The sequence below is a fragment of the Athene noctua genome, chromosome 28 (genome assembly GCF_965140245.1).
Source record: "Athene noctua chromosome 28, bAthNoc1.hap1.1, whole genome shotgun sequence".
Classification (NCBI taxonomy): Eukaryota; Metazoa; Chordata; class Aves; order Strigiformes; family Strigidae; genus Athene; species Athene noctua.
The window spans coordinates 1,401,893-1,415,365 of record NC_134064.1 but is presented as its reverse complement, the minus strand read 5'-3'; the positions used below and the strand labels follow the sequence as shown (position 1 = coordinate 1,415,365).

Here is a 13,473-nt window from a genome sequence, read left to right as displayed (position 1 = left end):
CGTGACTGTCTCCGTCCTGCCAGGAAGGGCACGCGAGAGCTGGTTCCCACCCTCCCTTCCATCAGCGGGAACTGGGAGCCCCTCCAGTGCCAGCACCGAGAGGGGAACAAGACCTGTCCCCACACAGAAGCAGGATGAAGCCGTAAGGGCCAGGAGTGAAGGTGGCCAAGGGCGCCACCCCCGTTTTGGTAGTGCCAGGAGGATGGGTGGCCCCAGCCCTCCCTCCTGGCATGTGCTGGCACCTACCAAGACCTCCCCACCACACTCTCCCATCTCACGGTACCTGTCCCATCCGGGGTGGATCTCACAAAGGTGGGCAGCATCTTCACCGAGGCAGTGGGGTTGGTGTCTGCCCCCAGCCCCTTCTCCATCTCCTTCCTGAAACGCTGGGACACCTCCTGGAGGGTCTCCTCGGAGAGCCGCATGTGGTAGAGGTACTTGTCAATCTGAAAGGTCGACATAAGGCCAAAAAGTCAGCGGGAGGGTTGGGGAGATGGGCACAACCCCCGTGACACGTTCAGGACAGCGTTCAGCCCCCTTCATGTCTGCTGGGGCTAATGCAAGAAACAGGAGCAGGCCGTGACACACCCCAAAGGGGAGGACAGGGCTGTGCAAGCAAGTTATCAACACGGCAGTGCCAGCGGTGCCACATCAGCCTGTCCCCAGGCACGTTGATAACCCCCACTGCTGTTCCCGCATCTCTAGCGGAGCATCGGGGCTGCCTTCTGAGGAGCTCACCAAATGCCACCCCCTGCCCTCCTCAGCATCATCCCCTTGCCCGGACGGTTCCCAACTTGGACACGTTGAACCCTGAGGAGTTCCCAACACTCCGCAGCATCTTCTCCACTCATTCACCTACAGGCACCCAAACAGGTTGCGACAGCAGTAGGACCTAAACTCAACAACCTTCCTGGCCTGGGCTGTGAGTCAGGAGGTCGGTGCCGGAGGTTTTCCAGCTGCAGAGCCCTTCCTACGCCAAGGCGGCAACGTGCCTCGACCTTGATCCCCAGGGCCTCTTCCTACACGAAGGATGCTCAGCAGGAATCCACTGCCCATTCATTTCTTCCCTGCTGAGATCACCCCTACAAAGGTTACGGTGCCAAGAGCTACTCAACCCCCTTGAGCAAACAACGCTGGTGTGACACAAGTGGGTGCTGTGGGCAGAGAGGAAAAAATCCACACACCCCCTGCTCCTGGCAATTGTTTATACATGCTGAGGCTATGAAGATGATCAGCTCCTTCTTCTACAAATGGCATCAAAACATCTCCCTGGGAAAGGCAGAGAAAAACTCCTCCCTGACCCATCCATTAGCACCGTGCATGTCTCTGCAGCCTGGCCGGAGCAGGGAAGGGAAACGGAGAGGTGGACAGCCAGCCAGCTCCCAAACTATGCCCCGTTTCAATTAACTTCACTTAAAATTAATTAAAGGGCAGCTGCAAGCCCTGCGAAGTCAAGAGGAAAACTCCACCCAGTTAGCTCACCTGTCTGTAGGCACGTAACATAAGGTCATCAGAAATCAAGCATGAATATTTTTTTTATAGGGCTATGCTATAGGAAATGGGCATTTTGTGGGCGAGTAATAGCCATCCGCCCCAGCGTGACCTCGCTCACGGATGCAGCCGCTCAGACCCTGGGCTGAACAAAACAGCTCTGCTGTGGGTTTGGCTGCCTGTGTTTCAGGCTGGGGATGCTCCAGTGTATCCTTACACACACACACACACACACACACACACACCAGCTCTGCTGGAAACTTGGAAGTCAAGTCCCCGGTTGCTCCGTGCTTGCAAGAGCCAGAGGGTGGAGGGAAGCCCGGCCAAGCACCCTCTGTGAGAGACACTTTATTCCCTGGCAGCAGCATCCTCCGGTGTGATGGCGAAACCTCCTCCCCATTTCTCTTGGTGCTTTCATAGAATCACAGAATAGAATCCCAGAATCATTCAGGTTGGAAAAGCCCCTCGGGATCATCCAGTCCAACCCTCAGCCCGACTCTACAAAGTTCTCCCCTACCCCACATCCCCCACAGCTCATCCCAACGGCCCTGAAACCCCCCCAGGGATGGGGACTCCCCCCTCCCTGGGCAGCCTGTTCCACTCTCTGACCACTCTTGCTGGGAAACATTTTCTCCTCCTGCCCAGCCTGAGCCTCCCCTGTGGCAGTTTCCAGCCGTTCCCTCTTGTTCTGTCACTAATCACCTGTTTCCCATTAATTGGGAGTGGAGAGCAAGCACCTGCCGGCTGGGCAACAGGCAACTGTGAGGAAAAGATAAGGATAAGGATAAGGAAAACTGGAGGTTTTCTGGTGCCAGCTGTTTACCCACCCCAGCAGCAGGAAGTCAAACACTCCCCTCCTTCCCCTCCTATTTGCTTTCGCTTGCTGGAAATTGCCACCCACGTACCCAGGCTCCGGTTACCGGCGCAGGGAAGGCGGCTGCTGCCCCAGCTCACCTCCACCCTCTCCCTCCTCTCCCAGCTTCAGGAGGGGCCCGGAGCCCACCTCCACCCCAGCCCCAGGGTAGGAAACGTGCCGTTTTGCTGCCCCAAGGGTTGTCAGTCAGTGCCACAAGCCAGGACCGACAGCCCAACCCCAATCCTTAGCTGTGTGCCGCGATGATGGCGTTATCCTGGCTGGCAGGGACCTTTCACAACCTCCTCAGGAGCCACCTTGGCACGGAGAGGACCTCAGCCAGACTCCATCTCCTCTCTAGCTGCATCTGACCTGGGGTGTTGGTGATAATTAGAGACAAACCGGGCCAAGACTGGGTGCTCTGCCTTCCAGCACCCTCTCACGCCTCTGAGACCTTCCTCCGCTGGACTCTGGCAGCCTACGGTGGTCAGGGGGGCCTGGTGAGACCACAGTGAGTGGGGACGGGGTCCCAGCAAGGTATTCCCATCCCAGTGCTGGGGTACCACACCAGCAGGGATTGGGGCAGAGCTTCACCACTGCACGAACCACATGCTGCTGGTGTTTCTCTCCTGTCCACCACCCTGACTTTGCTTGCTTTTCCTCCTAGACTGGAACAATGCCGCTGAGGGACGATCTCGTCCCAGAGAAGGTGAGTGCTCTGGAAGCTGGGATGCACAAAAAGCCATTGCTGTTTGCACCTTGACTCCCACCTGAGGCGTGGGGCAGTGAAGACACTGCCTGCAAAACCCACCAGCCCCCAAAATCCCAGCACGGGGAAACAACGTGGAGGTTTCACCTCCTTTCTCCAGGGCAGGCCCTGCTCAGCATGTTCCCCATGTCCTCCAGGCTCCACTGTACCAGGAATAATCAGCAGCATGAGAAACAGGGTGACCTTCTTCTAATCTCCAAAGCCCTTTAAAACCTGGATCATCTTCTCCTACAGACATAGACATTGTCCCACTTGGCAGCTAAGGCAGGTCAGGGCGTCCTGCAGACGGGCTCCAGGGCAGCAGCAGCTCAGCCCCTTCCCAAGCAAGACCACCTTGGCGTGCACTTGACCCCCACCAAGGAAGGGCCAAGGCTTCCCAGCCCCACGGCCCAGTTCGTTACTCCAATTAAGCACCCAAGCACACCTTGAATTGTAGGAAAGATTGGGTAAGACAGGGGAATTAGTCTGCAGCACCAAAGTATGAATATCTTTCAAGGCAAACAACCTTCTCGGTTGTTTAACCTTTTTTTTTGAGATCATGGGCAATTCTAAATAAATAAAGTCACTAGGTTAGGATCCGGAACGGGGCAATATAATTTCTGGAAAGCTTCCATCATAAATAATAGTGTTTCCCTGAGGAAATCCAAATAAACTGAATGGAGGAGGAACAGATTTAAGCTAGGAAGTGCTGGGCATGCTCACAGCCCAGGACAGTTGCACACAGGGCAGGACATTTTGTTAAAGAACCAGATCATTAGAGTCACTGCGAACATAACAAGTTTGATGCAATTTTTTTGAACGAAAACCAAGCAAATCCCCACCTCCTAGCTCAGGGCTGTCTCCAACTGCTCTGCTAATTTCTATGCTGAGTGCTGGGGAAGTGCCCAGCATCACCCTTCGCAGCTGTAAGGCCACCGTTGGGCAAGGCCCATCCGCCCCAAGGCTGAAGAAACCTCAAGTTGCCCAATTTTTGCCACCAGCTGGAAGCTGAGTGACCTGTGCCATGCTGAGCCGAGCTTAAAGTACCCCAAAAGCCAGGTTTTTCTTTGCAATGATGGTAATAACTCATGGCTCTAGTCCCAGCACCACAGCTAGATGATCTTCTTTTGCCTGCAGACAACTCTTAATGCTCCCATCAAGGCTAAACCCTAAGGGGTCAGTGTTACAAACATATTAGCCTGCAAATCACTTCATTCCGATCCAGTGTCACCATCCACGGCGAAAAAAATGAATTCCTTGGTTTGTATGTTTGGAGGAAGGTCCCATCAACGCAGCTACTTGCAAGAGTGGAAAAACCCTCCCCACCAGCTCCCTCCTGTACCGCTGAGCCCCTCGGTGCTCGGGCGGTGCTACGAGAGGCTCGAGGGGTCTGAAGCAGAGAGGATGAAGGACGCTTTCCTCTCGCCGTGGTAGTGGGGGACCCCATCGCTTGGTGGGGACGTGGGCCAGGATTGCTGTCGGTGATGGAAATTACAGCGTGACGGCGGCTTCCGGCGAAGCGCAATCGCTTCCTGCCCAGCAAATGGCGGCGGGGAAGGGGAAGGACTCGGGGCGGTTTATTCTCATGCAATAAGGTCTCGGTCACATCTTTCCCATTAATGATCCCAAGCTTTGGGAAGGGGAAGCTGCACGTCTTTAGTTTTAGTTCTGCTCCGGATCTCTCTCCAAAACCATGGGTCTGATGAGAACCAGACTGGGAGTGAATGTTTCCAGTCCCCCAGTATCTCCCCACTGTGGTTTTCAGCTGGATGTGCCTAATTACAACAGTGTTTTGGGAAAAAGCATAACACTGGGAAAGGTTAGCTGGCTTCTGGGCTGGATTCTTTTCCTTTTCAGCAACAGAAAGTCAGGTATTTGTGTACAAGAACAACAGAGAGATGTTCAAATTTGGGGGAGGTTTAAGCACTCGTAACCCACAAGTGTGTAGTCAGTCCTCCCTCCAGGGTAGCCTCTGCCTGAAATTATTTTTTCTTTAAATTACTTCCCTCCCTCTCTCAGTTCTTAACTTCAAACATGCTGCTGTTTTAAAAGCCACTGAAATTTTTCAGAATACCGACCCCCTCCCTGCTTCTTTCAGAGGGGGATGCTGTGGGAGCAGGGCGAGCCACCAGCCGTGCCCGGATCTGGCAGCCACAGGCCCGGGGAAACCGAGGCAGAGGGAGCGGCAGCAGTTACCGAGGTGGCAGGGTGAAGCCGGGAAAGCATCCAGCACTGAGAGTGTTTTATTTCCTGGCTCGGGACCATAACCTGGCACGCACTTTGCAACTTTTATTGTCAGATCGGGGATGGGCACCGCAGGAGGGGACGGACCCTGGGCCGCATCCTCAGCCCCTGCACCCGGAAAACCAGCGCTCCCCGTCCCCGTGTCGCTGCGCCGTTACCCAGCGTGGGCTGACTCAGCGTGGGGAACCGGCTCGTCCCCTTCCCCAACCTCCCCGCCTGCGGTGACACAGGACTGATGCTGGGCTGCACCCACCCTCCTCCAGCCCTGACCCCGGCAGCACCCACGTCCTTGGCTGCTATTGAGGGCTCCGCGCTGAATTAAACCCCACGTGCCCTCCCTGCCACAGCCAAGCCTCTGATGACACACGCCCGGAGTCATCCTGAACCCGAGTGAGTCAGATGGTTTCCTGCTCGGCCGGTTCCTTCCCATCCTCGCCCCCCCCCGGGACGGCAGCTGAACCCCACGCCAGAGGTGGAGCCGGGCACCCATGGCAAAGAAATCACACTGCAGAGCATCAGCGGAGGCCGGGGACCCGTCCTCGGGTGACCCCACTGCTCCGCAGCCACACAAAAAGGCCAGAAAACTTTCTGGTTTCCAGCTCAAGGAGTCGGAGACGTCAAACTGCTCCCAGTTCCCACCAGCCCTGAGCAGCCCCAGCCGGACTTTGAGACGCCTCCCTGCCCACTCGTCCTCCTCCTCTCCCGTTTTAAGCCCTGAAGGTCTCTGGGGCAGATATTAGAGGCAGCACCCCCCACCCCACCCCTCGGATGATCAGAAAGCCTCGCTGGAGCCAAGACCCCTGCCTCAGATGCTGGGAGCATCCCACCACGGCCGGGGGAACTGAGGCTGCGCCCTGCCCAGGGTCCCCACGGCAGCTCCGATGAGAAGCCGAGGAGCGAGGGGATGCGAGATGGCTCCCTGAAGATGCCAAGGATGAGAGAAACCGTCCTGCCGCTGACCTTGGGGCTTAAGGGAAGCTGTTAAGTTGGTTTCCAGGAATTTGCAATCAGGTGTCCCTCCCACAGCCGCAGCGGAGCCTGTGAGAGGCAGTCGGGAGGAACCAGCTAGATAAAACTAATCCCCCTAGCAAAGGAAAAATAATTAAAAAAAAAAAAAAACACCAAAAAACAGAGAAAAACCTGCCTCTGCCTGGGAACGGCCACAAATATAGGAAAATTAACTCCATCACTAGTTTTTCCTCCTTTCAAAGGAGTGATGGGGAAGAAGAGCTGCCAGCCCGGTTATTGAGCTCGTTCGCCTCCCCCCTCCTCCCGTCGCATGACGAGGCTGAGGTTTGGGGACCAGGAAACCCAGCGTGAGCCGGCACATCCGAAGGGAACGTGGTTCATCCGCGGCAAACTTTCAAGCCGGGATCTCAAAGGACGCTGCTGAGGTTAATTAAAGTTTGCACAATCCCTTGGGGGTTAGATAAGTTAGTAGTGCAACCCACTTTCCAGCTGGGCAAAGCGAAGGGCAGGAGGAGTTTGGGGAGGTATGTGACATCCCCCCCAGGTGAGCAGCAGGGCAGGTAAAACTGCTCCGTGTCAAGAATGGGGAGAAAAATCCTATTTTCAGGGCTATTTTCAAGACACAAACCAGAGCTGTTGGAAAAAGCACTTTCTTCCCACGGCAGAGCCCCTTTTCTGCCTGATCCAAAGCAAAAAAGGCGCATGACTCGGACATACCCCAGGCTACCATCCTAAAACCCAAATATAGCCTCAAATTCTGGGTGAAGTCTTTGGGTTTGACAAAAAAAAATAATCAATAAATCACAGCTTTCCAAGAATTTCAGCCCCTACATCTCCCAGTGCTGGGCACTTCACCCCACTCTTTGCCTGGGAATATTTATAAGCCAGGAATAACTTTTGCATTCATGATGGAAGCATCCAGGTCGGGAACTCGGCTGCTTCCCCCCTTCTCCCCCTTCCCCTGCAGCGAAGCCGAGCTCCGTGCTCGCGCCGGAGGCTGCGCCGACACCAGCTTTGCCTTCCCGGGAGCATTCACAGGCATTTGTTTAAAAATAACCCACAGAAATCCAGTTGTGGAGACGGCTGTTTGGGGCCGGGAGGGCAGAGCCATCTCCCACAGCGGCCAGAGCCCTGGCCAATGGCTCCTGGATATTTTTCCCCCCACACATATCTCAGCAACCTTTTTTGTTTGGGCTTCGGAGCCGGGAGGAAAACGGAGCCGGTTCCCGAGGCTTCGCACGCCCTTTCCCCGGTGGGTAATGCAGCTGAATACCTTAAACCAAAGCCTTCCCTCTCCATTATTTCCAGCTCCCGATAAGGAGCTGGGAGCCCAAGAGGCAGAAGCTGGGCCGTGCCGCTGGCCTATTTCTGCCGTCGGGTTACACAACCCCTTTCCGTGGATTTGGCTGTTGCACAACCCCAGGACACTCGCGAGCGGAGGGAGAAGCTGAGCCCGTATTTCCTTACAGATCATCTTGCATTGGGAAGTTCTTTCTGTGCACTTTGTTTGGGGTTTGTTTTGTTTTGTTTTTTTAATGTTCTCTCTTGTTTTACATCCTATTTAATGCAGGCGAAGGGCCAACGTGGCAAGTTTTGTTTCTCTGTCAGCGTCCCCAGTGTTATCCGATGGAGCGAGCCGGGGCTCTCTGCAGCCATGCATTTTGCATTTTGCTTTTTTTTTTTTTTTTAAGGGGGCATTTTGCAAATCCTGACCACCCACACCCAGGCACTGTAACCCCAGGAATAGGAACCGCTGCACGACCTCAGGACTCAGAGCCAAAACCCTCTCTGACATATCCTTAGATGCCCCAAACGCTGGCGGAGGGCTGAGGGAAGAGCCTGAGCCTTCACACACAGCTCCCAGCCAGCATTTTTTTTTCTAGGAATCATTTATTTCACACTGTTTAGAGCCCAAGCGCTGTCCTGGCCGAACAAAGGCCGGCTGCTTTCCACCAGCCATGGGAGAGCAGAGGCACTTGCATTTTTCAAGTGCCTGAACTCATGAATTACTGGTGACAAACCCTCCGTGCATCCCAACGGGACGCTTCGACTTGCATTTGCGGTCCAGGAACAGGCTCTGGTCGCTCAGGACCCGTAAATTAAGGGAGGGGGAAGGCAAGAAGATGTTTTCCATCGCAGTCAGTGCAGGAGACCGGCGTGGGGGGACAGTCTGGGGCGGGGTGGAGGGCAGAGCCTGGGGAAGGGGAGCCCGAGGTGCTGCATTTGCTCGGAGCCACCCCCCGCCCCCCCCCGCCGTGCCCCGGGCTGACCGGGAGCGGAGGGCTCGGTCGAGCCCCGTTCCCCGCAGGGGCCTCGGCTCGTCGCCCCGGGGAGGTTGGGGGGGTGTGTGTGGGGTGGGGGGAAGGGGGTGTTCCGCCTCCGGGGGATGCTCCGCGCCCGCGGATGCTCCGCGCCGGCGGCAGGAAGCGGCGACACGTGCTGCGGCCGGGCCGCGCCGGGGGTCCCGGCTCCCGCGGGGGGGGGCGGCCGTGGAGGGGAGCGGAGACACACGCACATGGAGCCTCTTCCTCCTCCTCCTCCTCCTCCTGCTCCTGCTCCGCGCCGCCGGCCCGTGGGGGGCGCCCGGCCACGCGGGGTCCCGCAGCCGCCCGCCGCGGCACGTACCGCACGGCGGCCCCGGCGGAGCAGCGCCCGGGCCCGCGGGGCGACAACGGCGCCTCCCGCCCGCCCCCTCCCCTCTCCGCCGCCTTCCCCCATTGCCCCTTTTTTCCTTTTTTTTTTTTTTTTTTTTTAAACTCTTTTCTCCTTTTTCTTTTTTCATTTTTTTCCTTTTTCAACTTTTTCTCCTCTCCTTTTTTCCCTCCTTTCTTTTTTCCTTTTTTTTGTTATTTTGCTTTTCTTCCCTCCTTTTTCCTCTTTTTTTCCCTTTTCCTTTTTCCCCCTCTTTTCCCTTTTTCCTTTTTCCCCCTCTTTTTCCTTTTTTCCTCTTTTCCCTTTTTTTTTCCCTTTCCCCCCCCTTCTCCTTTTCCCTTTTCCTTTCTCCCCTCTCCTTTTTCCCCTCCTTTTTTTTTCTTCCTTCCCCCCCCTCCTCCCCATTTCTCCTCGCCGGCCCCTTTGTCCCGCGCATCTCCCCCGGCGCCACCCCCCCTCACCTTCTGCGCCTGGTCATGGTTGAGCTCGGTGAAGAAGTACGCGAGCAGGTGTGAGGCGATCATCTCTGCGCGGCGGGGAGCGGAGCGGTGCGGAGCGGAGCGGAGCGGAGCGGAGGGGAGGCGGCCCCGGAGCAGCGCGCGCCGCGGTACTCGCCCGCGACAATGTGGCTCATTGAGGAGGTTCCCCTGCCCACGAGTGACGCGGCGCCGCGGCGGCTTCTGATTGGCTGAGCTGCGAGGGTGTGTGCGGGGCGGGGCGGAGCGCGCGCTGCTAGGGGGCGCCCGAGGGGGGCAGGGGGAAATGGGGGGGGGGGGGGGGGAGTGGGGGGGGTGCTGGGGTGAACTGGTGGGGGGTGGGGGGGGCGAGGAGGATCTCGGGAGGGTGCGAGAGAGATGAGTGTGGGTGAACTGGGGGGGCTGGGGGCGCGCTGGGGAGGGTACGTGCACTGGGGGGATACTGGGGGGTACTGGGGTGAACTGGAGGGGGTGGGGGGTGAAGAGGATCTCGGGTGGGCGCTGGGAGGTGCGAGGGAGATGGTGTGGGTGAACTGGGGGCTAGGGGCTCGCTGGGATGGGTATGTGCACTGGGGGGTACTGGGGTGAACTGGTGTGGGGTGCTGGGTGGTGGTGGGGTGAACAGGATCTTGGGTGGGCGCTGAGGGGGGTAAGGGAGATGAGTGTGTGTGAACTGGGGGGGCACTGCAGAGGTACTGGGATGAACTGGTACGGGATGCTGGGCGGTGGAGGGATGAACAGGGTCTTGGGTGGGCACTGGGATGTGCGAGAGAAATGAGTGTGGGTGAACTGGGGGGGCTGGGGCTGCACTCGGGGGTGCATGCACTGGGGCTGAATGGGGGTACTGGGGTGAACTGGTGTGGTGTGATGAGCTGTGGTGGGGTAAACTGGATCTCGGGTGGGCACTGGGGGGGTGCAAGAGAGATGAGTGTGGGTGAACTGGGGGGGCTGGGGGGACACTGGGAGGGCACTGCAGAGGTACTGGGGTGAACTGGTGTGGGGTGCTGGGTGGTGGGTGAGGTGAACAGGATCTCAGGTGGGCGCTGGGGGGGATAAGGGAGATGATTTTGGGTGAACTGGGGGGGCTGGGGGTGCACTGGGTCGGGTATGTGCACTGGGAGGGTACTGGGGTGAACTGGGGTGGGGTAGGGAGGTGAACAGGATCTCGGGTGGGCACTGGGAGGTGCAAGAGAAAAGAGTGTGGGTGAACCGGGGGGGCCGGGGATGCACTGGTGTGGGGGGTGTGCACTGGGGGGGTGCTGGGGTGAACTGGTGTGCAGTGCTGGGTGGGGGGTGTGAACAGGATCTCGGGTGGGTGCTGGGGGGTGCAAGGGAGATGAGTCTGGGTGAACTGGTGGGGGGGGTGCACATGAACTGGGAGGGGGGGTGCATGGGGAAGTGCACGGGGAGGGGGATAGCACGGCCTGGGGGGTGCACAGTGGGGGGGGACGCGGCGGGGGGGCACCCAGCAGCACGCGGCGGGGACACACGCGGGTACGGACACAGGCTGATGCACACGCGTGTGTCCCCGCCGGGCACGCACCCGCCATCACACGCGTGTTTTAACGTGTGCGTCCGTGGGCATCCATCCGTGGGCACCCACCGGCCCGCAGCGCGCGGCCGTCCCCACGCCCGCACCGGGACGGGCTGAAGCGGGGTGCTGGGGGCACCCCCGAGCCTTGGGAAGCCTCCGCCCGCCTCCCCCCAGGGAAGAGCCGAGACCTGCCTCCGCCATCCCTCCTCCCTCCATCCCCGCTCCCTTCTCCTGCCTCCGCCTGGGAATTCAAGGGCCAAAGCCGCGCAAAGCCAGGCCTTGCAAGGAGCCCTACGAGGGCCGTGGCACGTCCTAGGCCGGCCTGGGCCTCCAGACCAGCTCCTGCTGCCCGGATCCGGGCTCCCAGAAGAGCCGGTCTCAGCAGCCCTGGGGCAGGAGTTACCCAACCCGTCTGCCTGCTCCCCGCCGCGCTTTCCCAACCAGTTCTGAGCAGCTCAAACTCTACCCGGCTTTACCTTGTAATATTTCTTTCTAAGGGGTCATTTACATCATTTTTCCAAGGAATTGGAACTTCATTTCAAAGGGAAGAGAGAGGAGAAGAAGCACCAAAAAGAGAGGGAGAAGAATGGAGCCGAGACAACCCCGCTGCCAGACTCCTTTTCCTGGGTGATCCAGTCCTGCCGGACCCTGCCCATCCAGCCCGAGTTTGTCCAGGGTTTCAGTTAAAGCCCCGTATCGGGAGCTGATGCTTTTTAATCTTTTTCAGTATGCCTGCGTTTCAATTCACCCTCTCATCCAGCTTTTTTTGCTAAATACCCAAATTCTCACTGGTTAAGATGAAATTAAAGCAGCATTTAGCCTAAAAATAGCTGGGCACATCTGTTCACCTTCCCCATCTGCTGCCTGCCCGGGTGGATGAAGGAAGCAACTGTATGTGCAAAATGAGGGGTCTGTCTCATCCTTCTGTCCCGCTCAGGAGCTCAGTTCATCTCTGAAAAATCAGTTTATTCAGGGAGTCATATTGCCCAAGACTCAATTTATTTGCTGGGTGACACCCGGGCCAAGCAAGGGCAGGAGGAGCAGATCTCCAGTCCCTGCATTCCTCTAAATAGCTCTTGCTTTTAAAGTGATTTTTTTTTTTTAACCGAGGTTTTTTCTAACACGTTTTGTAATTCCTTTCACGTAATAAACCTCAAAATCTAAATCTTTTCAAGCTGTCCCTCCCAGCTGCTTCCCGGCTTCGTATGGGCTTGTAATAATCTATCGGCATTTAATGCCGCGTTCCTTAGCAAAAGGAAATGGGCTGATTGCAGGGATTGAAGTTACAACCAGCTCTAATTTCTCTAATGCGATTCTTTAAAGACGAATGACTGTGGTAATGACAACGTCGGACCTTGAAAGGAAGGGCCGTGCCCAGCGGCCGGAGCAGGGATGGGACATCCCAGAGCCCTGGGACCAGCTCCGGATGCAAGTGGGGCCAACCTGCCCCTTGGGCAGGGCAGAGCCCCCCAGCCTGCTGCTCCCGGGGGGTTTGGGGACCCCCAGGAGCTGCGAACCAGGCAAGGGTCATATCGCCCTTTTATATGGGGGGAACCGAGGTGTGGATCAGGGTGGGGATAGAGGATTTGGGAACCAGACCTGGTGCATCCGATTTTTTGAGGCCGCTGCGTGGCACGGAGCAGCCAGGATGATCCCGGAGCTGGAGCTGCTCCAGCAGAGGCGTTAATTCATCTCAGATCACCTGCCCCGTGAGTCATCGCTCCATCGGTGCTCTACATAATTTCCAACAACGTTTCATTTGACACACACACATACACATACACACATCCCAAACGAACCCATAGGCAGAAGAATGACACCGGTGACCATTTATTTACTTTGCCTGGTCACCCAACGCACCGGAAACCTTGAACTTGGCCAGACCCAGCCCTTGCACGGGGCTGAGAATAGAAAACCGGTTCGAGAACTTTTCTTTCTTCGGCAGCTGTGGGATGGAGCGCGTGACCTTGGGGCTGAGCTGGGTGAAACAGCCTTTCCCCAGCTCTGCAGCGAGGGATGAGGTTCGCCCATCCCAAACCGCCCCACCAAGGAGGAGAGGGGAATCTGTCTGTCCATCTGTCCTACTGCTGTTCCTCTGCGGATGCTCGTAACGCTGGGGTTGACTTCCAACCTATCCTAAAATGCCCAGTTGCATCCCAAAAAGACATCCTCCCCCAAGCAGCCAGCCCTCCCCAAAAGAGCCGGAGGGATTCCCCATGGGTCAGGTAGGGACTGGGAAATGGGGTGCCCGTGGGCTGGGCCACCCTGAGCTTCTGCAGCCCAGCCTCCCCACCCTGACAGCCAGGCTAATCTCCGTTACACAGATGGAAAAGGGAGATTAAATTAGATTAGATGTAGCCGCCTAATTTTAGCTTCCTCACGTGTCACAGGTGCCCTGCTGTGGCTCCTACCTTGGTCTCCGCAAGCCCTTCGCTCCCCTCAAAGTCACGGGGCCACCAGCCAGGACAGGTTGGAAATCAAATGGGGTTTGGCCAGAAAGTAGTAC

General features: G+C 57.2%; 1 protein-coding gene and 1 long non-coding RNA gene across 10 annotated transcripts in view; one reads left to right on the top strand and one right to left on the bottom strand.

The window, feature by feature from the left end:
- Nucleotides 1-13,473, bottom strand: part of LOC141971164 (hexokinase-2) — a 38,400-nt gene that overhangs the window by 22,305 nt on the left and 2,622 nt on the right. For 2 of the 9 annotated variants that reach the window (XM_074928324.1, XM_074928323.1), the window contains exons 1-2: nucleotides 9,419-9,599; nucleotides 284-446 (exon numbers count right to left, since the gene is read on the bottom strand). In XM_074928324.1, the coding sequence (XP_074784425.1) occupies nucleotides 284-446; nucleotides 9,419-9,481 (226 nt within the window). In that variant the 5' untranslated portion in view covers nucleotides 9,482-9,599. Of the gene's footprint in view, nucleotides 1-283; nucleotides 447-9,418; nucleotides 9,603-13,473 lie in introns of those variants that run through there. The other 7 variants (XM_074928327.1, XM_074928322.1, XM_074928325.1 and 4 more) reach the window with 6 other exon arrangements.
- On the top strand, nucleotides 9,559-12,136 carry LOC141971165 (uncharacterized). The gene is made up of 2 exons (XR_012635261.1): nucleotides 9,559-9,658; nucleotides 11,465-12,136. It is a non-coding gene; the product is annotated as an uncharacterized LOC141971165 (long non-coding RNA).